Source organism: Micromys minutus (genome assembly GCF_963924665.1).
Source record: "Micromys minutus genome assembly, chromosome: 4".
Lineage (NCBI taxonomy): Eukaryota > Metazoa > Chordata > Mammalia > Rodentia > Muridae > Micromys > Micromys minutus.
In genome coordinates this window covers 30,584,678-30,609,571 of record NC_137973.1, presented here as the reverse complement: position 1 = coordinate 30,609,571, position 24,894 = coordinate 30,584,678, and the positions used below count along the sequence as shown (strand labels likewise).

Below are 24,894 nucleotides of genomic sequence, written 5' to 3'. Positions count from 1 at the left end.
TGCATATGCATCATGTTAATAACACACTATATCAAAATAACAAACATTATTTTAATAGCACTAATTAAATGGTACAGTTTTTTTTTTAAAGATTTATTTATTTATTTTATGTGAGTACACTGTAGCTGTCTTCAGACACACAGAAGAGGGCATCAGATCCCACTACAGATGGTTGTGAGCCACCATGTGGTTGCTGGGAATTGAACTCAGGTCCTCTGGAAGAGCAGTCAGAGCTCTTAACCACTGAGCCATCTCTCCAGACCAAATGGTACAGTTTTAACATAAGTAAAAAGTGAATCATTACAAAATTTTAATGCCAGACTAAACATTTCAAAAACGGTTTTAGAGGACCTTAAAACTTAACACATTTTTTAGAAAAGCTTTCTTTAAAATGGAAGGCAGGTTGTATTCAGTGGATATGAGCAGAATCAATGACATTTGTATTTTTGTTTAGTCAAACATTTTCTCGGATTTATCTCAGGAAAACAATATAATAGCTAAAGCATTCATTAGATTAATAACTGTGAACTACAAAATAAATTTCAGAGATACAGAAGGCACACCTTCAAATAATACAGCATGTTAGTTTAAATGTTGAGAACTGCAAATCTGCATTAGAAAATATTTTTTAGGTATGTTCCTTTGGTTCACTAACTCTCCTTCTCTTCACCACTGAATCTTGACTAGAAGATTCCAAGACATGAAGGGCCTGTTAAAAGAAAACAACTACTTAGAGACTTTAATTTTTTTACAGCTTAAAATTAAAAAATAATGTGTGTATGTGTTTGTTTCTCTGTGTATAGTAGAGTGCATAAGTGAAGGTACCCTTAGATGCCACAATGTGGTGCTAGATCCTCTAAAGCTGGAATAGTAGTCAGTTGTGAGCTGCCAGATGAGTGTGCTGTGAATGAAACTCTAGTCCTCCATTAGAGCAGTAGGTGTTCTTAATAACAATGAGCCAACTCTCAGCCCTAATTATAATTTTCTTAATAATCATTTGTGGTGTGTGTGTGTGTGTGTGTATGTGCATGTGTGTGTGTATGTGCATGTGTATGTGTGTGTATGACAATATGGGGGTCAGGAGACAACTTATAGCAGTTGGTTCTCTCCTCTTGTTATGTGGGGTCCTGTAGATCAAACTTAGGTACCAGAGGGCAAAGTGCTTTAAAGACTGGAGTATCTCACTGACCTAAAATTTTCTAGTTTAAATATCTCTTAACTATTGATCCTCCCCATGCCCTCATTCCTCAATAAACATGATATGCTACAATAAAATTTCTTTGTTTTTAAGACAGAGTCTCACATGACCTAGAATTGCTTCCTATGCATTACATAACTAAGGTTGGCTTTGAAATTCTCATCTCTTGTATATACTTAGTGCTGGGATCATGGGAATGTGCTCCTACTAATGTGGTGGTAAAAGTCTAACACAGGGTTTTATGCATGCTAAGCAGATACTCTACTGACTGAATGACATCTCTGGCCCAGCATAGATATTTTCTACTATGATAGGCTACCTGGGATAATTTTAAAGTAGAGCAAAATTTATAATTGACATACAACTTACCTAAAAGTATATACTCACAAAAGGTAAAATATTTGAGTTTAGATAAAAGAAAATGAATTGTATCATTGAAATGGTAAAAAAAAATTGGAAAAATGAAAAGGGAATAAAGATTTTAATTAAAACAGAAAAACATTTTACTTTGGGGCCATGTAAGATTTAAATCTATTTTAAGGGAGGGTAGCTCATGCCTATAGTTGCAGCAATTTGGTAGGCAGAAGCAGGAAGATCACAAGTTCAATTATAGCCTCAGCTACATGATCCCACTTAACACCCAACCCCCATCATGTCTTGATAAAAATTAGGCATTCAGTGTATCCATTTTGTTGTGTTCTTTTTCTTTTGTTGTGCTGAAGATGAAAACCTAAATCCTCAGGATGAAAGGCAAGAACAATACTTTCACCTCAGCAGATACATTTGAATACTTGCAAGAATGAATTAGAGAACTTCCAACAAAATTCTTTTAATGAATTTTCATTTTCTGGAAAAAGTTAAAGTATAAACGATAAACCAGATTGTGGCTCCTAAGAAAGTATCAATGTTTAAAACCTTAAGAAAAATTAAGCCTGGAGAGGTGGCTCAGTGGTTAAGAGGATGAACTGCTCCTCCAGACCCTATGTTCCAGTCCCAGCACCCCATCAGGTGTCTCACAAATCACCTTTAACTCCAAGTCCAGGGAATCTTGGTTGTCACCTGCACTCAGGTGCATTTATCTGTGCAGAGACACATAAACTAACTTTCTTTCTTTTCTCTCTTTGTTTGTTTCTTTCTTTCTCCATCTCTCTCTGTCTCTCTGTCTCTGTTTCTCTCTCTCTTTCTTTTTGAGGCAGTGCCTCTCTACATTGCCCTCACTGCCCTTGAATGTTGATCAGGCTGACCTCAAAATCACAGTTATCCACTTAACTTTGCCACCTGAGTACTAAGATTAAAGGTGTTTGCCACCATGTTCTGCAATCCCCCTCTTATAAAAAACAAAACAAAACAAAACCCCAAAATATCTTTGGGAGGCTAGAGAGATATTCATTGGTTAAGAGCACTTCAGTTCCCAGTACCCTCATGGTAGCTCATAACAATCAATAACTTTAGTTCTAGGGTATTGGCATGCTCTTCCGACTTCTACAGGCCCCAGGCATGTATATACAGACACAGACGCAGACAAAGACAGATAGACACACACACACACAAATACACAAGGAGGCAAAATGCCTACACATATAAATCTTTTTAAAAATTGGGGAAATGCCGCGTCGCGTCCCGTGTGCAGCCCGGGTCCCCCTGTTGGGCGTCAGGACCTGGGTCCAGCCATTCGTCCAGGGAAATGGGGTGCGGCCAGAAAGGGGGCTGCCCTCTTGCCTGTCATGCTTAACGCATGTTTCTGTGGAACCTGGCACTAAACCATTCATAGACCTGCCTCTGGGTCTGGGTTTTCTACGTAGCAGAGCAGCTCCCTCAATCTATTGAAAGTCAGCCCTTGACACAAGGGTTTGTAAAAAAAAGAAAAGAAAAAACAAACAAACAAACAAACAAAAAAACTAACAAAAATTTTAAAAATTGGAGAAATGAAAGAAATCTAACATCTTTAATAGATTGTAAAGTTATGAAATCTAAACTGGCTTCAAACTCATAGTAATCCTTCTGCTTTATCTTCTCAACTGTTGAGAAATTCCGGATTATATTTAATATTTAATTCTGAAATGATGCATATTGAAAATACTGACTGGCAGGGGATGTGAAGAGATGGCTCAGTGGTTAAGAGCACTGGATGTAGACTGGGTCAGCTTTGATTTTTAGCATCCAAATGGTATCTCACAACTGTTTGTAATTTCAGTTCCAGAAGATCTGATGATGCCCTCTTTAAGCCTCCATGGGTACAGAATGTATGTGGTGTATATCCATTTATACAGGTGAAATACCCATATACATAAAATAAATAAAACAACTGGGAAGCTGGTGAAATGACTCAGTAGGTAAAGGCACTTGCCATTAAGCATGAAGACCTAACTCTTCTCCCTGGAATCCACATGGAAGGAGGAAACCATTTCTGCCTGAGTACTATGAAAAGTGAATACACATACCTATATACACAGACACACATGCAGAATGAATGAATAAATGAATGCATTAAGTGCAATAAAGGTTTTGTTTGTTCATTTGTTTTGTTTTTAAACGCCAGTTAGGGATTTAAAGAGTAGAAATCTTAGTCAGTAGAATGCTTGCCCAACAGATAGGAAGCTCTGGGTTCTATCCCCAGAGCTCTTCATAAACTGGGTGTGGTGGTGCATACCCATAGTCCCATCATTTAGAAGGTAGAGGAAGGAAGACTAAGAGTTCAGTATCTTATTAGGCTTCTTGGAGAGTTCAAGGACAACCTGGGCTATATAGACCTGTTTTTAAATCAAAAGAACAATAATTAACTACCTACAGAATTTAGATTCTCTTTAAACATTTTATTGTTTCAAACAGGTTTAGCATTTCAATTGTCTAACTTCTTTTTGTTTTTGGGAATCAAATCTAGGGCCTCACAAATACTACTACCAACATCCCAGTCTTTCAATTGTCTAACCAATAATATTCAAATCCTAGTAATATATACTTTTTAAAAGTGACAAATATTATCTGATTCCGTGATGTAATTGTCTAAATATAAAACAACTATAGTGTCTAGGTAAGAAGTTTCCTTTCTCCTGAGATACTAGGAGATAGTATAACTTGAGGAATCATGTGGATATGGCAACTTTGTTGTTTCTCTTAGTTTTGGTCTCCAGTGTTTTGTTAATTGTGTAAAATGCCCTGAGTATTCTGAGGTCATTGCATCATTCTACATATATTTTTCCTGAGATAGTTTTTCATTTTATAAATTCCTCTAATAATTGAATTGCTCATGGAATGGGCAGTAGTTGCTTACATTTAGAAATATATTTTTTTGAGGCAATGTCCCACACTACAGATCAAGCTAGACTGGAAATTACTATGTAGGTCAGGATAAACATGAACTCTTGGTAATTCTGCTTTAGTCACCCAAGGACTAGGATTACAAGAAGGAGCTATCACACCCAGCAGCCTCAGATATTTGAGTATGTTTTGAGTATCAGAGATTAGAGGTATGTTCAGGGATATTAAAGTTGTTATCTTAATATACAGTAATGACATTCAGATTTTTGCCATTTTATTCAATCAATAAAGTATCATTAGACTTACTGCTTTCCCAGATTGACGAAGACTTCTCTTCCGATTTTCTTTAGAAGTTTGTCCTTGTTGATTTTCATTTACCTTCACAAAGATAGAAATTTCGTCAGTTCTCAAAGAACAGGCAACAGTTGATTTTTCAGCCTCATGCTACTATATGAAGTTTAAGAAGTTACACTGACACATACTTCAGATGCTATATAATTTACTTATTTTAAATACACAGTTTAGTAATTTTAAGTGTATTCAGAGTTTTATAATTTACCTCTATGCTCAGTATTAGAATACTTTCATCACTCTGGAAGCCCCATAGAAGGCCTATCTTTAGCTATTGCTTTCCTATCCCCCAATCTCCTGCTTTTCCTAATATTTTGTTGCAATCACTTTCCAAAATCTGACATTGTTTCTTTGGATTTTAAGACAGAGTCTGTCTTCAGGATAGTCCTGGCTGTCCTGAAACTCAGATATTTGCCTGCCTCTGCCTCCCTAGTACTGGGACTAGAGGCATATATGTCACCATATCCAGGCTCACATTCTGACTTTCATATGAACAGAATCAAGGCATATGGTCTCTGTGGTTTGGCTTCTTGCAATTAGTTGTTGTATGTATATTGCTATTTTATTCATTTTATGGCTGAATAATTAATTCTACTATATAACTATACTTTTTTGTCCAATTAGCTGTTGTAGACATTTTTAACTTCTTGATAATAATACATAGTTATTAAATATAAGAATGTAGAAATTTATTGTCATATTACTATTCTCTAAAAGAATATTCTTGCTTTACATTATTTAATAGAAGTTTTTTAAAAAGATTTTTGAGACAGTGTCTTACTATGTAGACACAAACTTGACATGTAGCCCAGGCTGGCTGAACATTTATAATCTTTTTGCCTATTCTTCCTGGGTGCTGAGATTACAGGTGTCTGGCACCATCTTGATACATCTTTTCTTATGCTTTCATCATCATACTAGCTTGAATATTGCCTTTTGCTAGTTCTAATTTCCTACTGAGAGCGTGGGGAAGCAAAAGACACATAAACAAGGTTGCATTACCACTGCTACTCAGGAGATGTTTTATAGCTATTCTGGGAGATTTTTTACAATCAGCTCTATGGGAGAAATCCTGAGGCATTTGATAATTTCCATGCTGAGAATATTCCTAATGTCCAATTTCAAGATGCCATTATGATTTCACTGAATAAGACCATAGAAAGCTATGTTCTAGCACAGCACTGACATAGCAAGCTCTTTGTTCCCTAACTTTGTATATATTCTATGGAGATTTCTTCTTCACTCCTGAATCTTTAAGAGTATATTAAAGGTCCAGAATAAAATATGGGCTAGACATGGAGTATGCAACTATAGATGCTGTACACTGAAAACAGAAATAAAAAGAGCAAGAATTTAAGGCCATCCTCAGCTACATAGTGACTTCAATACCAGTTTGGGTCACCTGAGAGTTTGTCTTGAAAAATGAAATCAAATATAAACTTCTATTGAGTAAAATTAGTCAAGGAAATTGAAACTTATTATTTTGCTTATTTATTTTATGCAAGATATCTACAAAAGGTCAATTTGTAATGCCAAGATAATCAATTTCCAAAACAGAACACAAGAATTTTCTGGTATTCTAGAAAATATAGTTAGGAATCTAGATAATATTTTTTAGAACTTGTTTCAGATTCTTCATTCTAATGTATCTTGATTAAAATTTATTTCAGAGAACCTAACATTCTCATATTGACATACATTAAGGCAAAGTATCAATGCACATAAAAATCATTAAAAAGAAGTGCTGGAAAATAGGAAAGCATAGTGATGAACAAATTGAACTCTAGCACTCAGGATGTAGAAGCAGGCAGATCTCTGTGAGATCCAGCCTGGCATACACAGCGAGTTCCAGAACAACCAGGGATATATATATGGAGAGGAGAGGGGGAAAGGGAGAGAGGGAGAGAGGGAGGAGAGGGAGAGGGGAGACAGAGAGAGGAGAGGGAGGAAGGAGAAGAAGAGGGAGAGGGAGAGAGGAGAGGGAAAAAGGAGAGAAGGGGGGGAGGGGAAGAGGGGAGAGGGAAGAGAGGAGGGAGAGAGACCCTGCCTCAAAACCAAATCACACACACGCAAAAAGAAATACACACATGAAGTAGTAGTTACACAATTATTTACCATTTTACTCTGAAAGATTTTTCCACTTCTTGTTTTGCTTTCAGACACATCAAGTTCAGATGTTTTACTGACTAACTGTTCAACCTAGAAAAGACATTTCACAAAAGTTTATCACTACCATAATAAAACTCATAATAAGTGAAGTCCAAAATATTAAGCACATAAGTTTTAGTTTGTTCTGGACATAGTGGCTCACACTTTTAATCTCAGTACTCAAGCGGCAGTTAAGAAGGAGGAATGCCATAAATTTGGGGTCAGTCTCATCTAGTGAGTTACAGGCTAGCTAAGATTACATAACAGAGTCCTATTTTGACCTCTCAAACAAACAAACAAACAAAATATGTAAGATTTTATTTATTTCTCAAGTTTCTTAAAGTCTATGAACATGGCTTTTTAAAAAATATTTTATTGGGGAGAGAAGCATGTATACCACTGTGCATATTAGAGATTAGAGGACATCCTGAAGGAACTTGTTTTCCTTCCATCATGTGAGTCCTAGGAATCAGATTGAGGTCATCAGGTTTGGTAGCAAGACCTTAAACCTGATGAGCTATTTCACTAGCACTCTATAAGCATCATATGATTCATTGTTAAATAAGCTCACAGTGATATGCTAAAAAACTTTTTAATGTATTTTATCTATAATAATTGATTTAAATGCCTACTTTTATTCAATAACACCCAAGAAAATCTGAGGAATAATAAAATAAGCATATAAGCCACCATCTTTAGTTAAAAGTTAGAGCAGGGTCTAGACAGATGGGGCTCAATGGTAAAGAGCACTGGCTATTCTTACAGAGCACCATAGTTCCTTACACTTACATACATGGTGGCTTACAACTAGATTAACTCTAGTCCCAGGGTATTTGATGTTTTTTCTCTTCTCGCCTCTATGAACAGCACACACACCACACACACACACACACACACACACACACAAACACACACACACACACACACACACACACACACTACTCAAACAGAAAAAATAAATCTAAAAATAACTTAAGGCCTGCTGTGATAATTCACATCTTTAATTCCAACACTCAAGAAGAGGTAGAAACATGGCTACAAGTTTGAGGCCAGCTTCCACTACATAAAGAGTTCAAGGCCAAATAGGGGTACATCATAAGAATCTGTCTCAAACAAACAAGTAAAGTAAAACAAAACAAAATGAAATCGAAAGCCAGATGAGATGACCAAGTTTATACCTGACACTGAGAAATTGACAGACTTTGGTTCTTTTGGAATTGCATAATTTCTTCTTCCTTACAATCTAAATTTGGTTCTGTAAAATAAAATAAGATGAAAGAGAAAAAAGTTAAATGGTATGAAATTGATTTAGTAGTTAGTAAACATTTTTGCTAGTGTCTTACCTTTGATTTCAGAAGCTCCAGAGTTTTCATTCTGTTCGTCCATTTTAGTTTCAATGTCAAAATTATTCTATATAAATATGAAAAATTGAAGACAATGAAGTAGTAATATTAATGAACACATTTACTTTATGTAAATGATAAATACAATTACCCTAAGCTTGCTAGAAATACAAACGGTGCTAGAATTACTACCTCAGGGCTTTTTTTTTTTTTTTTTTTTTTTTGAGACAGAGGGTTTCTCTGTGTAACAACAGCTTTGGCTATTCTAGAACTTGGTTTGTAGGTCAAGCTGGTCTCAGATTTGCCTACTTCTGCTCCTAGTGCTGGGATTAATTAAAGGCATGTGCAACCATGCCCAGCCCACAAGGCAATTTATTCATGCAAACAAAATATAAACTCTTTATTTTTTAGGGTTGTTTTAAGGGTAACAAAAAAGCATATTTTTCAAAATTATGTGCTGATTCTTAGATCTTATTGTTTGAGAGCATTGAATTGAGTAGGTTTACATAGGTACACATACAACTGGATGTCAACTCTTCAGAAAGTCATTGGTGGATGGACTTATGGTATGATAGAAACAACTGGTTTAAGGTCTAAATTATTGCTCCCTTTGTGGCATGTGTAAGAGAAACTCAAATATTTTGTGTATGCATCTATATAAATGCATGTATGCACATGTGTAGGAATTAGGGTATAGAGGCCAGAGGTTGGTGTAGACTATCTTGTATCATTCTTTAACTGTTCATGAGACAGGGTCTCACTGTTTCCCTGGCTGGTCTGAAACTTACTATATAGTCCAGACTGGCCTTGATCTCAGCTATTTGATTGCCCCTGCCTCCAGAGTGTTGGGATTTAAAGGTGTACACCACCATGCCAGACTTCTGTATTTTTGAGACAGACAGTCTATCATTGACTGAACCTGAGCATTTTGGTCAGCAAGTTCCTGGAGTTCTCCTATTTCTAGCCCCAACTCTCCCAGTGTAAGGATTACAGATTTACATAATCAATCATATGAAGTTTTAACATGGGTTCTGAGAAACTGATCACACACATCTTCATGCGTGTGTACAAAAAACTTATCCATAGAACATTTCTTTAAGTCTGAGACTGGAATATTTTAAAGAATGCTACAAAACCCATAGCTGGCATGGTGGTTCATACCTACAATCCCAACACTCAGGAGGTGAAGGCAGGAGGACTAGGAGTTCAACAATAGCCTCAGCTACAAAGCAAGTTAACAGCTGGACTAAACTGTCTTTTAAAAACAAGAGCCTGTGAGATGATGCAGCAGGTAAAGTGCTCAAGGCATAGGCCTAGTAATCAGAGTTTGATCCACTGCACAGCCAGCCATTTGATCCAGTCTCAAAATAAAATAAAGTTCTTCCAACTTAATGATTTTACTACAGTACTTTTAGAAACATTACAATTCAATGTTTACTTCTACTGTACTTTATACCTCTTCAAATACATTCATACTTACATTATTTTCATCTTCTACATCATCTTTGTCCATTAGAATTTTTTGAAATGCTATTTTTGATTGTTTTGGTGTTAGTATATTTGAATCAATATTTTCCATTCGTTCCTTCTCAGTGGTCACTTTTAATCTGAAGGTGTGAAAAGGAGTTGGGACTTCTCCCACATTTAAGTATGTAGGGTCTCCGTCAAATATTACCCCTTCACAATCACCATCCTTAAAACCTGGTGGTTGGTAATCTGGAGGTGTAACTGTAAAAAAGAAAGTATAAACTGTACTGTTTATAAAACTGGAGAAGCTGAACTACTCATAAGAAAAAAATAACAAGACTGAATTCAGCAGAAGGACCTAAGTTGAAATACAGAGATGCTCTTCCTGTCTGAGTCCTCATTCCTTAATTTAATTCCTTATATTGAAAATATTATTATGCATATAATAAGAATCTTTCATGTTTGTATGTTTTAGTAAATACATATACTAAATATCCTTTAAAATGCAGGAAGGTCATGCTAGCTCTTTTTTTTAGTACTCTGCAAGTGTAAGGGGCTGGCAGTAACTAGAGCTCTGATGTAGCCCCTCTGTAATTTTAATAATTCTATATATAGATATATTTATTTTATATTTACATGAGTACACTGTAGCTGTTTTCAGACACACCATTAGAGGGCATCAGATCTCATTGCAGATGGTTGTGAGCCACCATGTGGTTGTTGGGATTTGAACTCAGGACCTCTAGAAGAGCAGTTAGTGCTCTTAACCACTGAGCCTTCTCTCCAGCCCATATATATTTTTATATGGTTGCAACATAATTTACTTACAAATCTCCAAGGAAAATACTCTACTTGTTTATACTTTGTTCCTATTTTAGCTACAGCTACAATAAAGATTTTTATAAATATATAATCTTAAATATTGTGCAAGCTAGTCTCAAAATATTTTCTAGTTATACAATTTATAAATTAAAATATTAAATATTGAGGTGAGAGATACAGCTTCATAGAATACTTGCCCAGTACACACCAAGCTTTAAGTTCAAGCCCCAGCACCACAAAGAAAATCATTGTGGTTTTCTTTTTCTAACTACCACAGAACCAAAATATTTGTTGTTGTTTTTAACCAGTTGTGAGGTGTTTATTCTTAACTGAAGGAAACATTGCACACTTATGTTTTCCCTTCTACATAACAAAATTATAAAGAGTTGATGTAAAATAATCTTAACATTAAAACACAACTGGATTAGAAATGCATTTTAAATACTTAAATAATAATTCTTGTTTTCCAATATTTATTTTATTTTTATTCAGTGTGTGTGTATGTATGTATGTATGTATGTATGTATGTATGTATGTATGTAGTATGTCTGTCTTTATCCACATGAATGCAGGTGCCTGGGAAAGCCAGAAGAGAATATTGGCTCATTCCGAACATGGAATTATAGGCATTTTTGTCATCCAACACGATTGGTGCTGAGAACCAAACTCTAGTCCTCTATAAGAACAGCAAGTATGGGGCTGGAGACATGGCTCAGTGGTTAAGAGCACTGACTGCTCTCTCAGAGGTCCTGAGTTCAATTCCCAGCAACCACATGGTGGCTCTCAACAATCTGTAATGGGATCTGATTTCCTTTTCTGGTGTGTCTGAAGACAGATACAATGTACTTAGATATAATAAATAAATAAATCTTAAGAAACAAAAAAAAAAATCAGCAAGTGCTCTTAACATGAGTCAGCTCACCAGACCCTAGTATTTCTTTTTCAAATATATATATTAAATTCAAGTTGTTTATTTCAAAGACTAACAATTAAGGTACCAAAATATTAAAAATATTAAAAATAGAAACCAAATTTTGAAATAAAATTAAAACAAGACATACTGCAACAAAAAGTACCTTCATCATAGTAAAAAAGTTTCATGGTCAGACAAACATCATTAGGTAATGGTCCTAGATTTTGCATTAGGACATAAATCTTCCGAATGAGGAGAATACTTGCTTTCTTGGTGTCAGCAGATGTTGTACTAGATTTATTGTTTTGATTTTTGCTAGAAAAAAAAATCAATTTCTTTCATAAGATTTGTGACTTCTAACATTATTTCACATTTTAACAATTTGAGATTATTCTTTTAAAAACAGTTCTCAGGTTGAAAATTATCACAAAATATTTTACTGTCACTATCATAAAAATTCAGTATCACTATTAACATTATTATAAACTAAATGTTTTTTTCTTACAACTTTATTTTAAAAAACAGATATATGTACAGATTTTTAAAGACATTTTGGCATAAAACTATATGAATATATTTTTGTCAGTACTTGATTTTTTTTAAAGGTTTGATAGTATGCATTGAAGTCTTACTAGTTACAATAAGCATAAAGTACATGTAAAACAAAATGTAACATGGAAATAGTCAAAGTTTTCTTGGTGTGTATAGATTAAACATAATGATTTTTAAATACTAAAAAGTGCCACAAGGCTATCTTCTTAGCTCTTGAGTTATTAATGATTTAAGGTCTAGGTGTACCCCACTCTGAGAGGGTGCTATACACTTAGTTATTTTTCCCTAAGAAGGGCTGAGGCTTCCACTTTTTGGCCTTTATTTTTTGAGCTTCATATGGTCTGTGAGTTGTTTCTTGGGTATTCAGATTAAATGTTTTACATAAGTAAAATATTCATTTTATAAAATGTTTAAAGGAAACAAATAATGGATTTAAAATAAATTCTAACCACTCAAATACTTTTTTTATAAATAGTATATAATTAGCACATAATCTTGTCTTGTGGCATTTTAAGCCTTATGCCATTTTGAGAGCTTGTCTGGGGTTTTAAACCATGAATAAAGAATATTCCTCCATTATCTTCAGTGGGTGTAAAACATTGAGAGTAAATCACTGGGAGAGGTGATAAAGGAAGGGAACACCAAGCTAGGCTGCCAGATCAGCCCAATTAACACTTGAGATGAACAATGTTTGACAGATGTCACAACCACATCACCCTCATATTCTACTACTCCATTTTGTGAAGTCAAATTGCTAAGGGAGTTGGAGAAATTTCAGAAATAACCTTAAAGTCTAGCTAAATAGCATTATTAATAAGTGGCAATTGGTAATACAAAAGGAAAACTATAGAACAATACCTTATAAAGTCCATGATTGGTCCATTTTTGGTGTACTTGAATTTAAACTGGTAACATTCTGAGATTGTCTTAAATAGAAAACATTGCAGTTATGTAACTGATGTGTAGTTCTGACTGCCAAATGTATACATTGCTTTCAAACATTCAATCAGTAGTTTCCTCCATTATGTTAATTTCCTATTGGTCCACTGGAGTTTCAAATGCTCATAGTTAATGCTGATGGTTTGGGGTTTGGTACTTAGTTGTGGAGAGAGTTCCTGATTCAATGCAATGACTGTAATAGATACTAAATGGGAGAAATACTTCAGTAGGCAAGTTTTACAAGGTTCAAACATGAAAAAAAAAGGAAGTGTATTGATTAAAATACAAAAACATGCCAGATAGTGGTGGTGCGCATCTTTGATCTCAGCACTAGGAGGAAGAGGTAGAATCTCTAGAGTTCAGTGCTAGCCTGGGAGATGTAGAGAAATTCTATCTTGAAAAAAAAAAAACATACAAAACAACCCACACAAAAGCACAAACCATTAAAAGAGTTTTCTTTTAGATATTAGAAGCATTACATTTCTAACTCAAGCACACTTACCTGAGGATCTTCTGGATTGGTGTATACCTATGTAAAAATAAATTACAATTAAGTGAAGTCCTTACTTTGGACAAAAGTGTACATTAAAGTATTAAGTTGATTCAGTGAAACAAAACAAAAAACCAAAATGATATTTCCAATAAAGTTTACTACAAGATACATCATCTGATTGAATAAAGTAACATAAATCATCTGATAGTTTCAATATCATTTTATAAAAGGAAAATTTGGCAGTGTTAAAAAATACAATTTAGAAGTACTTACAGCTAGAATGATCATCCTTAGCTGAAATACAACAGAGAAAAAAAACCCTCTTAATTGTATTCTATAAAATGAATTTTTTATGATGGATCATAAAAATTCTTGTACTACTAGTTCAGAGACTTGAGAGTATAACTCAGCAGTAGAGAAGCCACTTAACTTAGCACAGGCAAGACCTTGAGTTCAATCTTTGGTGCTTTCCATTCCCCGAGAAGAATTTTTATTCTATCTTTTAAACATTTTTTTTTCTTTTCTTCTTCTTCTTCTTTTTTTTGGGGGGGGGTTGAAGGTGATTCTTTTTCAGAGTCTCACTAAGTAGTCTTGGTTGTCCTGGAATTTGCTATATAGTCCAGGCTGGCCTTTAATTTAAAGAGATTCACCTGCTTTTGCCTCCTGCATGCTGGAATTACAGGCCTATACCAGTATACCCATCATTCAACATTTACTTCTAAAAACAAGTAACCATTGTGGAAAATACAGTTCAGGTCTATTCCCTCAAATAATTTCTTTTCGCATGGCTTTCTGATGGCTGAAATCCATGTCACCATTTTATTTCACCGATTTAATAAAATACAATAATACTGCCAGTAACAATGTGTGGTGGCACATACTTCAATCCCAGTACTCAAGAGACAGAGACATGAAGGTCTTTGTGAGCTTAAGGCCAGTCTGGTTTATATAGTAAGTTCCAGGCTGTCAGACCTACAGAGTGAGATCCTGGCTCAAATAAGTGAATGAATGAATAAATGAATGAATCTATGAAGGGTTGGAGAGATGGTTCAGTGGTTAAGAGCATTGAATACTCTTCCAGAAGTCCCGAGTTCAATTCCCAGCAACCACAATCTGGCTCACAACCATCTGTAATGAGATCTGATGCCCTCTTCTGATCTGTCTAAATAATGTAGTCATATACATAAAATATGTTTAAAAGGGCTGGAGAGATGACTCAGTAGTTAAAAGCACTCAGTGACTGCTCTTCCAGAGGTCCTGAATTCAAATCCCAGCAGCTACATGGTGCCTCACAACCATCTGTAATGGGGTCTGATGCCTTCTTCTGGTGTGTCTGAAGACAGCTATAGTGTATTTATATATAATAAAATAAATAAACCTTAAAAAATAAGTTTAAAAAATGAAAGAATAAAAGTAATTCCATTTCCCTATAGCTTTCCTAAAATTTTTACCCATTTAACACTATTAAAGTATTTACTTCTTTTTGTTGCTGTTGTTTTTCAAGACAGGGATTCTCTGTGTAGCCCTGGCTCTCCTGCAACTCATTCTGTAGACCATTCGGGCCTTGAAGTCAGATATCCACCTTCTTCTAACCTTCCTAGTACAGGAATCAAATGGTTTTCTTAATCACTGTCAGCTTACCAATGCTCCTGTGTTCCACAATGTACATAGTGTTCCATATTTACTTAGTGGGAAAGTTAGAGACTAGGGATAAAAATTCACCTTCACAATCTTAGAACTAGACTCCTCTGTATATATAGTGTAAAATGATACTATATAAAAATGCTTGTAGTCTATTGTAAAATTTTAATTAAAATTTCACTATTGCTATGTAGAGGTGGCACATGCCTTTTGATCCCAGCACTCAGGAGGCAGAGGCAGGCAGATCTCTGAGTTCCAGGTCAGCCTGGTCTGCAGAGTGAATCCAGGAGAGCCAGGGCTACACAGAGAAACCCTGTGTTTCTTGAAAAAAAAAATCAAACAAACAACCAATCAATCCCACAAAACTTCACTATTTTCACAGATTGACATGATTTCAAATCCAGCCTAGGCTCTATAATGAGTTCAGGCTAGCTATGGCACAGACACTCTGATTCAAAACCTGAAATAAATCTCAATTTAACCATTTCAGAATTTATGTCAATTTACCTTGAACTACATGGGAAATTTTTGCTGTGATGAGAACTGAATTAAGGGCCTTGTACATGTTAGATAAGTACCCTGCCACTGATCTACAGCCTCAGCCCAAGGAAACATTTTTAGATCCTAATTAAGAAATAATTTATAGATTATGTATAATGGTGCACACTCTTAATCCTAGCACTCTGGAGGCAGAAGTAGACAGATCTCTCTAAATTCAAGGCCATCCAGGAAAACACTGTAAGGCCCTGTTTCTCTTGATAATAATTATTATTGTTTATTACTAGCCATGATGGTGCATACATATAAACCTAGAACCTGGGAAGTAGAGATGAGAGGATCAGAAATTCACATATGTTTTCAACTATGTAGTTAATGCATACCAGTTTGAGATACAATAGAATGTTTTTAAAAACCCATAAAACCAGAATAAACTACTAAAATACTAGTTTAAGCATGGCTGAAGAATACATGTAAAACTATTACAATGTTTTAAAACATTTAAATTCATTTTTATAAGTTAATATGTGTTATTAGTGCTAATGACTGAGTGACAGAATTTGTTTAGTATTAATTGCTTTAGTTTAAATGAATTGAAGATTGGACTTTAAAATATTCAAATGCAGCCAGGCATGGTAATCCATGCCTTTAATGCTAGCAGTGGGGAGGCAGAGATAGGCTGATCTCTACTGAATTCAAGGCCAGTCATTTGCTACATAGCAAATTCCAGGCCAACCAGAACTACATAGTGAGATCCTGTCTCAAAAATAAATAAATAAAATATTCAAATGTGGGGCTGGTTAAGAGCAGTTAAGAGTACTTGTTATCCTTGCAAAGTTTGGTTCCCAGTACCCATATTGGGTGGCTATAGTCACTTGTACCTCTAGTTAAATGAGTTCTAATACACTTTTCTGCCCTTCACAGACATCATAAGACATGTGCACATATGTATACATTCATAGAAATAAATTTTTAAAATATCCACAAGTTCACATTTTTTTTAGTAATTTAGACTGGTTTATATGAAGTTAGTTTAAATTACTACCTTACTACAGGATAACTCCTGTTGCATCTATAGGGAAGGGAAAAAGAGATGCAAAAAAACTTACATATTTCTTCTGTAAAGCATCATAGCATCCTAGCATCCTAAAAAAAAATAGACAAACATATTCTTTTGCTTAATACATTTTCAGAGAATAGTTCTTTTCATAAATCTCTATATTTACCCTTAGAAAATAAAACTATAATTAAATTAAAGCATTTTTCTTACTAACTACTTTAAAACTATATAAAATATAGGCTGGAGAGATGGCTCAGCAGTTAAAACACTGACTGCTCTTCGAGAGGTCCTGAGTTCAATTCCCAGTAACCACATGGTGGCTCACAACCATCTGTAAGACAGCTACAGTGTACTTATATATAATAAATGAATAAATATTAAAAGAAACTAAATAAAATAAAACAAAGAAACAGGCTGGAGAGATGATGTAGTGTTTAACAGTGCTTACTGCTCTTGTAGAGGCCTTGGGTTTTTGTCCCAGTACCCACAAGACAGTTCACAGCTGTCTGTACTTATACTTTCCTCTGCTCTTCTTGGGCATCTGCACATACATGGTATACTTACATGCAAAAAGGCACATAAACGTAAACAATTTTAAAATTTTATTTATTTATTTTTATGTATATGAGTACACTGTAGCTGTCTTCAGACACACCAGAAGAGGGCATCAGATCCATTACAGATGTTGTGAGCCACCATGTGGTTGCTGTGATTTGAACTCAGGACCTTTGGAAGAGCAGCCAGTGCTCTTAACCCACTGAGCTCTCTCCAACCCAACAAATTTTAAGAACTTTAAAAAAGAAAAACTATCTAGGCAGTGGTGGTGCAAGGCTTTAATCTCCTGAACTCGGGAGGGAGAGGCAGGCAGATATCTTTGAGTTTAATGCCAGCCTGGTCTACAGAGTGAGTTTCAGGACAGCCAGGGCTATACAGTGAAACCCTATCTCAAAAAGAAAAAAGAAAAAAGAAAAGAAAAAAAAAAAAACAATAACAATAAAGTAGAAATATGGAGATGGGAGGATAGAGGGGAATTATAATATCTGACAGCTATTTGTAAAGTTATAATAAAAATGAATCCTATTTACATAAAGCATTAAATTAAAAAATACATAAATTGGACTAGAGATAAGGCTCAGTGGTTAAGAGCACTGGCTGCTCTTCCAGAGATCCTGAATTCAATTCCCAGCAACCACATGGTGGCTCACAACCATCTGTAATGGGATCTGATGCCCTCTTTTGGTGTCCGAAGACAGCTACAGTGTACTTATATATAATAAATAAATCTTTAAAAAAATACATAAATCCAAAGACCTAAAAACATGGTACCTAGGACTAAAGGGTTAATCACTTAAATCTGGTTATGTACTGAAAAGTATTCAATGTACAAAAAGTATGATTAGAAAAATAGTAATTTTCTGCCTTTAGGTATTCTTTTACTTACCACTTAACTAGCTGTGAAGAGCCTGGACAGTTTTTATCTTCTTTCAGAATTTTGACACAGAGATCTTAATGAGAAATGAAATAACTATATAAGTACTTATAAATAGTTGATTTAATGAATGAATGAATGAATGAATTTGCTTTGTGTTCTATGTGTATGTATGTGGGTACACTATTTATCATAACACATAATGTGTGGCAGCTAGAGACTTTTAGGAGCTGGTTCTCTCCTCTACCATGTAGATTATGGGGAGTCAACTCAGATCATCAGGTTTGATTGCAAGTGCCTTTAACAGCTGAGCTATCTTGTCAGCCCCAACAGTAAATTTTAAATTATATTTTCTTTAGTTATAAATTATAGGTATATTATTTTTGAGACAGAATTTCACTATGCGGTCCAGGTTGGTCTTGAACTCATAATTCCCTTGCCTTAACTTATCTAATATTGGTATTACACAAGTGTGTACCACCCATTTGGCCCATTATAGGCACATTGTTAGTGGCAGTCTCCAAATAATTGGTATTCTTTAGTATAAAATGCCATCATAATGAATAAGAATTTAAGTTCATAGGTAGGAATTTTCCTATTTCTGTGGCTTAGTTGGTAAGTGCTTGCCTAACATTCACAAAGTTCTAGGCTGAATCCTGAGCGCCAAGTAAATTGGGTATAGTGGTAAAAGCATCGCAGCTCTCAGAAGAGAGGCAGTGGGAACCCAAAATTTGAGACCAGCTATATAATCAGTGCAAGGCCAGCCTGGACTACTTATTACTTTGTCTGAAAAAAAGGGGTTGGGGCAGAATAGTGCACAGTATTAAAAGTACTCCAAGAGGACCTAAGTAAGATTCCCAACATTCAGGTGGCAGTTCACAGTAACTCTGGTTCTAGGGTATCTGATGCCCTTTCTGGTCTCCAACAGCACCAGGCACACACAAGGTATACATACATGCAGATAAAACAACCAAATAAAATAAAATTTAAGAAAATTTGGATATAATTTTCCATACAGTAATTTTTGGACAGTCTTAGAATGTTTGCTATGAACTCTTAGTCTACTGAAATATTTTGTAATTAGACTAAAAGTTGTCTCTCAAAGATAAGGGCTCTGCAGAAGGCCGGAAAGATGGCTCAGCAGTTAAGAGCACCAACAACTCTTCCAAAGGTCCTGAGTTCAATTCCCAGCAATGTGGTGGCTCACAACCATCTGTAATGTGATCAAATGCTTTCTTCTGGTGTGTCTGAAGACAGCTACAGTGTACTTTTATACGTAAATCTTAAAAAAAAAAAAAAAGAACGTTGCAGAGGCATAAGATGTAACATATTGAAAAGGATGGAGAGCATAACTCTGTCTCAGATTCTTTAGTTCATTAACAGGGGTAATAACTATTTTATGGCTGTAATATGTTTGCTAGTTTGGTACAAGTTAGAGTTATCTAAAAGAAGGGAACCTCAATTGAGCAAATAACTCCATAAGATCCCACTGTAAGACATTTTAATTAGTGATTGTGGGTGGGGCCATCCTGGGTACTATAGGAAAACAGGCTGAGCAATTCATAAAGAATAAGCCAGTAAGCAGCACTTGTCCACGGCCTCTGTATCAGCTCCTGCCTTCGGATTCTGGCCCTGCTTTAGTTTTTGACCTGCCTTCTTTCAGTGACAGTGATGGACTATGATGTGGAAGTGTAATCCAAATAAACTCTTTCCTCCACAACTTTCTTTTGGTCACGGTGTTTTATCATAGCACTAGTAAACCTAACTAGAACATTTAGTATATGAGTTGATGAGATAGTATTCATAACATAGCAGTTGGCATATTATCTAGCTTATAGTTGGAGCACAATTTTATGCACATACCTTTTATATGCAAAGAAAGGAATTACTGTAGTGATAACTGGATGTGTTTTATTTCCTTTTGGGAAGGTTTGTGGGGTTTTTTTGTTGTTGTTGTTTTGTTTTTTGGGTTTTTTTTTTTTTTTGGTTGTTTTATTATGTAACCCTGGCTACCCTTGAACTCCATATGTAGAACAAGCTGACTTTAAACTTAGAGATTCATCTGCCTCTACTCCCAAATTCTGAGATTAAGGACATGGGCTACCACACCCACCTTAGGACTTTTTGACATAGGATTCAAGTATTTCAGGGCAGGCTTCCAACTTGCTATGAAGCTGAGGATGATCTTGAACTCTTAATCCTTCTAACCTTACCTCTCAAATGCTGGTGGGAATAGATGTGTGGCACCACATGTAGGTTTGAATAGGAATGGCCCCGATAGACTCATGAGTTTGAATGCTCCATAGGGAGTGGCACTATTAGGAGGTGTGGCCTTGTGGGAGGAAGTGTGTCACTGTGGGGGGTGGGTTTTGTGGTCTCCTATCCTTAAGCTATGCCCAGTGTGGCACATGATCTCCTGCTGCTGTCAGATCCAGATATAGAACTCTCAGCTACTTCTCCAGCACCATGCCTGCCTACATGCTGCCATGTTTCCCACCATGATGATAATAGACTAAACTATAAGCCAGACCTAAGTAAATGTTTTCCTTTATAAGAGTTGCCATGGTCATGATGGCTCTTCACAGAAATGAAATACAAAGATACCTGGCTATATTTTGCTTCCTTAAAATTGCATAAACATATACAGTACCAGTACAAAAGTTTTAAGCAACACTTAAATCTGTTTACTTCATTGTTAGAGATCTAATGTTAGGTAAAGTTATGTTACACTTGTAAAATTGAAGGAAAAAGTATAACTAAGTGGTTTTGAAAGTATTTTATATCCCTAAAAAAGTATTTAAGTGCAGAAAACATAGCTCAGGAAAAGAACACATTTATTGAATGTATAAGTCTCTGGATTTGATCCTTAGAAAAAAGCAAACCCAACCTGTATATGAATGTGGCTTTATACATTAAGAGCACATAAAAGGAAAGTTGATTTGTATGGCCATACAATGGAACATTATTCACAGTGAAAAGAAATCAATTGTTATTCCATGTTACAGCATTATGGTAAGTGAAAGAAGTCAGAAATAACATACTGCATGATTCCTTTTATGAAAAAAATATCCAGAATAGGTATATTCACAGGAACAGAAAGTAGTTTCTAACCTAGTTAGGAAGGTTGCAGAGCAGAATGATTTATTGTGGATATGTTTTATGGGAATAGTGGTGAAACTTTCTAAAATTATGGTGGTAATTGCATAATGCTGTGAGCACTTTATCATTGAACTATATACTTTGGTGAATTATCAGGTTATGTGAATTACATCAATAAAACAACTACCAAAAAATCACATTTTCTAAGTAAAAAACAAAGGTTCTAAATATTGAAAATTACCATCCAAATATCTTGTTCCATAAGCACGTTCTGGAAATATTCCTCTCAAATAGGTGATGCAGGATACTGACACAGCTAGGAGCCTTTTCACAAACATCAGAGACTGCTGCTCAGTTGATATCTTATTGGGAAATACCAATGCACTCTAAAATTCAAAGAAAATTAAAACATTTTATTGACATTTATGGAAAACAATGCTTCCATGAACTTAAAAGCAGAGTCTAGTTTTGCATAAACAGCACTTTCCCAAATAACTCTCCAAAATCATCATCCTCAGAAAGTCACTGTTAATTGTAAGGTGCCAGGGTGTAAAGCAAAATGTGTTTAACAGTCTTAAGAATCCTTGAGATTTCAGGTCATGGTGGTACAGGCCTTTATTCCCAGCACTTAGGAGGCAGAGGCAGTTGGATCTCTGTGAGTTTGAGGCTAGCCTGATCTACAGAGCAAGTACCAGGACAGCCAGGGCTACTTGGTGAACCTTGTTTAGAAACACATACAGAAAACCAAGAGAAAGAAATGCACTTGGGGCCTAGTCAGCACTCAAGAGACTTGCCTGGTCTTGAGGACTCAGCTTTCATTCTTGGCACCCATACAGTGACTAACAGAATTTTACTTTAGTTCCAGAGGAACTGACAGCATTGTTCCCACAAAGTACACAGACATGCATGCAAGCAAACCACCAGTATAAAATGAATAGAAAAAAAGCACTTTGAGCCATGGGTGGCAGCATATGCTTCGAATCCCAGTGCTCAGAAGGCAGAGGCAGGTGGATCTCTATGAGCAAAGCCTGGTCTACATACAGAGTTCTAGGCCAGCCAGGGCTTCAGAGTAATATGCTATTTAAAATAATCATAAATAATAATAATAAAGAGAGAAAACACAGTCTCTTAGGATTTCCTCTCCTTAGTGACACAGTTAAGTATTCACTCTCCTCATGAACAGCAGCTAAACACCATTAATAGAAAAAGAATACCCTAGAACATGACACAAGCACTGGGTTCACACACGGGTGATGGCTAAGTGAAAGCAAGCAGGACTCAACCTTACTTGCACTTTACAACTGTCACATTTGCTGGTGAAAGCTCCAATGAAGGAGATGCCACTGAATGAAAAACTTATGGTAATATACTAAATGTCCAAAAGAATTCTTCATTACTTCTTAAAGTGAGAGTGTCCTAATATACTTAAAGCATCGAAATACTTGACTCTTAAACAATAAAATAGTTACAACTTCAAAAAACAAGAAACTCAGCTAAATTAATACATATTAAGTCATAAGAAATCATACCATGGAAGCTGTCCTCCGCAACTGCATAGTGGCCATCTTCCAAGAACTATTTTCTTCAAACATGTAACACAAATATACATTTTAATTTCAGATTTAATTTTTATCTCTAAAATTCTACGTTATTACATATGCGATTTTTATCTTAGTAAACTTTATAATTTTACTTAAAATGCAATTTTTAAAGTCAATGTAACCAGACAGTGGTGGAACATGCCTTTCATCCCAGCACTTGGGAGGGGGAGGCAGGTGGTTCTCTATGAGTTCCAACCAAGCCTGGTTTACAGAGGGAGTTCTATGACAGCAGCAGCTACACAGAGAAAGCCTGTCTCAAAAAAACAAAAACAAACAAAAAGTGTCAATGTATTTATTGCTCCAGGATGTAGTATATACATGTAATCCTAATGTTTGTGAGGCTGAGGCAGGAGGATCAGTATTTCAAGTTTAGCTTTGGATGGTTAGCAAGTTGTACTCCATGCAAGACAGCCTGAGACCTTGTTTTTTTTTTTTTTTTTTTTTTTTGGGGGGGGGTGTGCCTGATAATTTAAAAAAAAATAAAAAATAATCAAATTAGATGACTCCTTTATCAGGCTCAGTATGCACTGCTGCTCTGAAATTATAAAGGCAAAGCCAGGAGAGTACAAGATAGTTGAGCTGGTAAAGGAGCTTGCTGCCAGGCCGATGATGATCTTAGTTGGTAGGACCAACATGGAAGAAAGAGAAAACAAATTCTCACAAGTTGTCCTCTGACTTTTACACATGCCATGGCACGTTCATATACACTCCCCTTCCCAGTGTGTAATGAAAATATTCTTGAAGCCAACAGAATAATATTTAAAAAATTTTTTTTCTCATGTAGTCCAGGCTGGCCTCCAACCCTATGTAGCCGAAATGACCTTCAACTTTGTTTTTCTTTCTCTCGAGGTGTCTCTACGTAGCTCTGGCTGTTCTGGAACTCTCTATGTTGATCAGGCTGGCTTCAAATTCAGAAACCCACCTGCCCCTGCCTTGCTGGACAGGGCTTGAACTTGAACTTCTGATCCCCCTGCCTCCACCTCCCCTGTGCCGCCATGCATCATTAATTCTCAAAATTTACTTATGCTATTTAGAGCACGGTGACCTAAAATCCGCGCCCAACTCTTACATTCTTTCAATGACTGATTCTGAAGTCCTAACTATCTTGGTAAACCGATTTAAATTTCCTTGCACCCTGGTCTCCACAAAATAAGAGAACAAACACGGCTGGAAACCGTTAGCCCCAGGGCGGCCGCCGGACGTCCGCGTCACCTCCTCAGGACCCGCCGGGACGCCGGCACACAAGATCTCTCAAATATCTGCCGTACCTGAGAGGGCGAAGGGCTACAGAAAAGACTAGACTAAGGAGTGAAAGAAAATTAGGAGAACCAAACTGAAAATAAGCATACTTTACGCAACGCCTGAGAGAAGCGTCCGGCAGCGACAGGAGAGAGTCTCGAAGTGCGGTTCTCGTGTCAGCGTGTGCGCAGTGCGCATGCGCCTTAACTGTCACTGGCACGTGGAGCGCCCTTTGACCTCAGTGTGTGACCCCCCTATTCCCGCCAGAAGCTGCGCAGGGCCTGCTGGGAGCTAGGCTGGAAGCAAGTCTAACGCGCGGTCCCCCGCAGGCCCAGGTCGTTGAGTGTACAAAGACCACCCGACATGGTTGGCTCCCCAGAGACCCGCAGCGTCCCCACACACCGTTTTGGCTGTTTTCTGCCTTTAGATTTTATTATTTTTAGATTATTGTTAGATTTTCCGTGTGCTGTTTAGTACCCACCCCATCCGGTTAACGATGCCTCTGAGGAAATCGGTTGCTCTACCAGACGGCTTACTTAGATTTTTATTTCTGTTTTTAAAGCTGGACTGTGGTGGCACACGCCATTAATTCCAGCACTCGGGAAGCAGAGGCAGGCAGATCTCTGTGGTGAAGGCTAACCTGGTCTCCAAAGCGAGTTCCAGTACAGCCAGGGCTACATAGAGAAACCCTGTCTCAAAACAAAACAAAAACAATGAACAAAGAAATAGCTTAAAACTTTTAATGTGCGTGTGTGGCTTCAATCAGCCACAGGTAGTTATGAATATCTTATAAGGAATTATTATAGGACAGTTTGTCTTATCTAGGTCGGCAAATTATATCAA

At 36.2% G+C, this 24,894-nt stretch overlaps 1 protein-coding gene across 1 annotated transcript; it reads right to left on the bottom strand.

Annotated features, from left to right (window-relative positions):
* Positions 1 to 628: 628 nt before the first annotated feature.
* HORMAD1 (HORMA domain containing 1) lies at positions 629 to 22,776 on the bottom strand (the record flags this gene model as incomplete). The annotated part of the gene is made up of 14 exons (XM_080915553.1): positions 629 to 709; positions 4,763 to 4,834; positions 6,923 to 7,006; positions 8,134 to 8,210; positions 8,299 to 8,365; positions 9,779 to 10,026; positions 11,664 to 11,815; positions 12,911 to 12,978; positions 13,494 to 13,520; positions 13,758 to 13,778; positions 16,733 to 16,769; positions 18,125 to 18,188; positions 21,453 to 21,597; positions 22,741 to 22,776. The coding sequence occupies 14 exons, from the start codon at positions 22,774 to 22,776 to the stop codon at positions 629 to 631; spliced, it is 1,179 nt and encodes a 392-aa protein (XP_080771679.1).
* Positions 22,777 to 24,894: the final 2,118 nt, after the last annotated feature.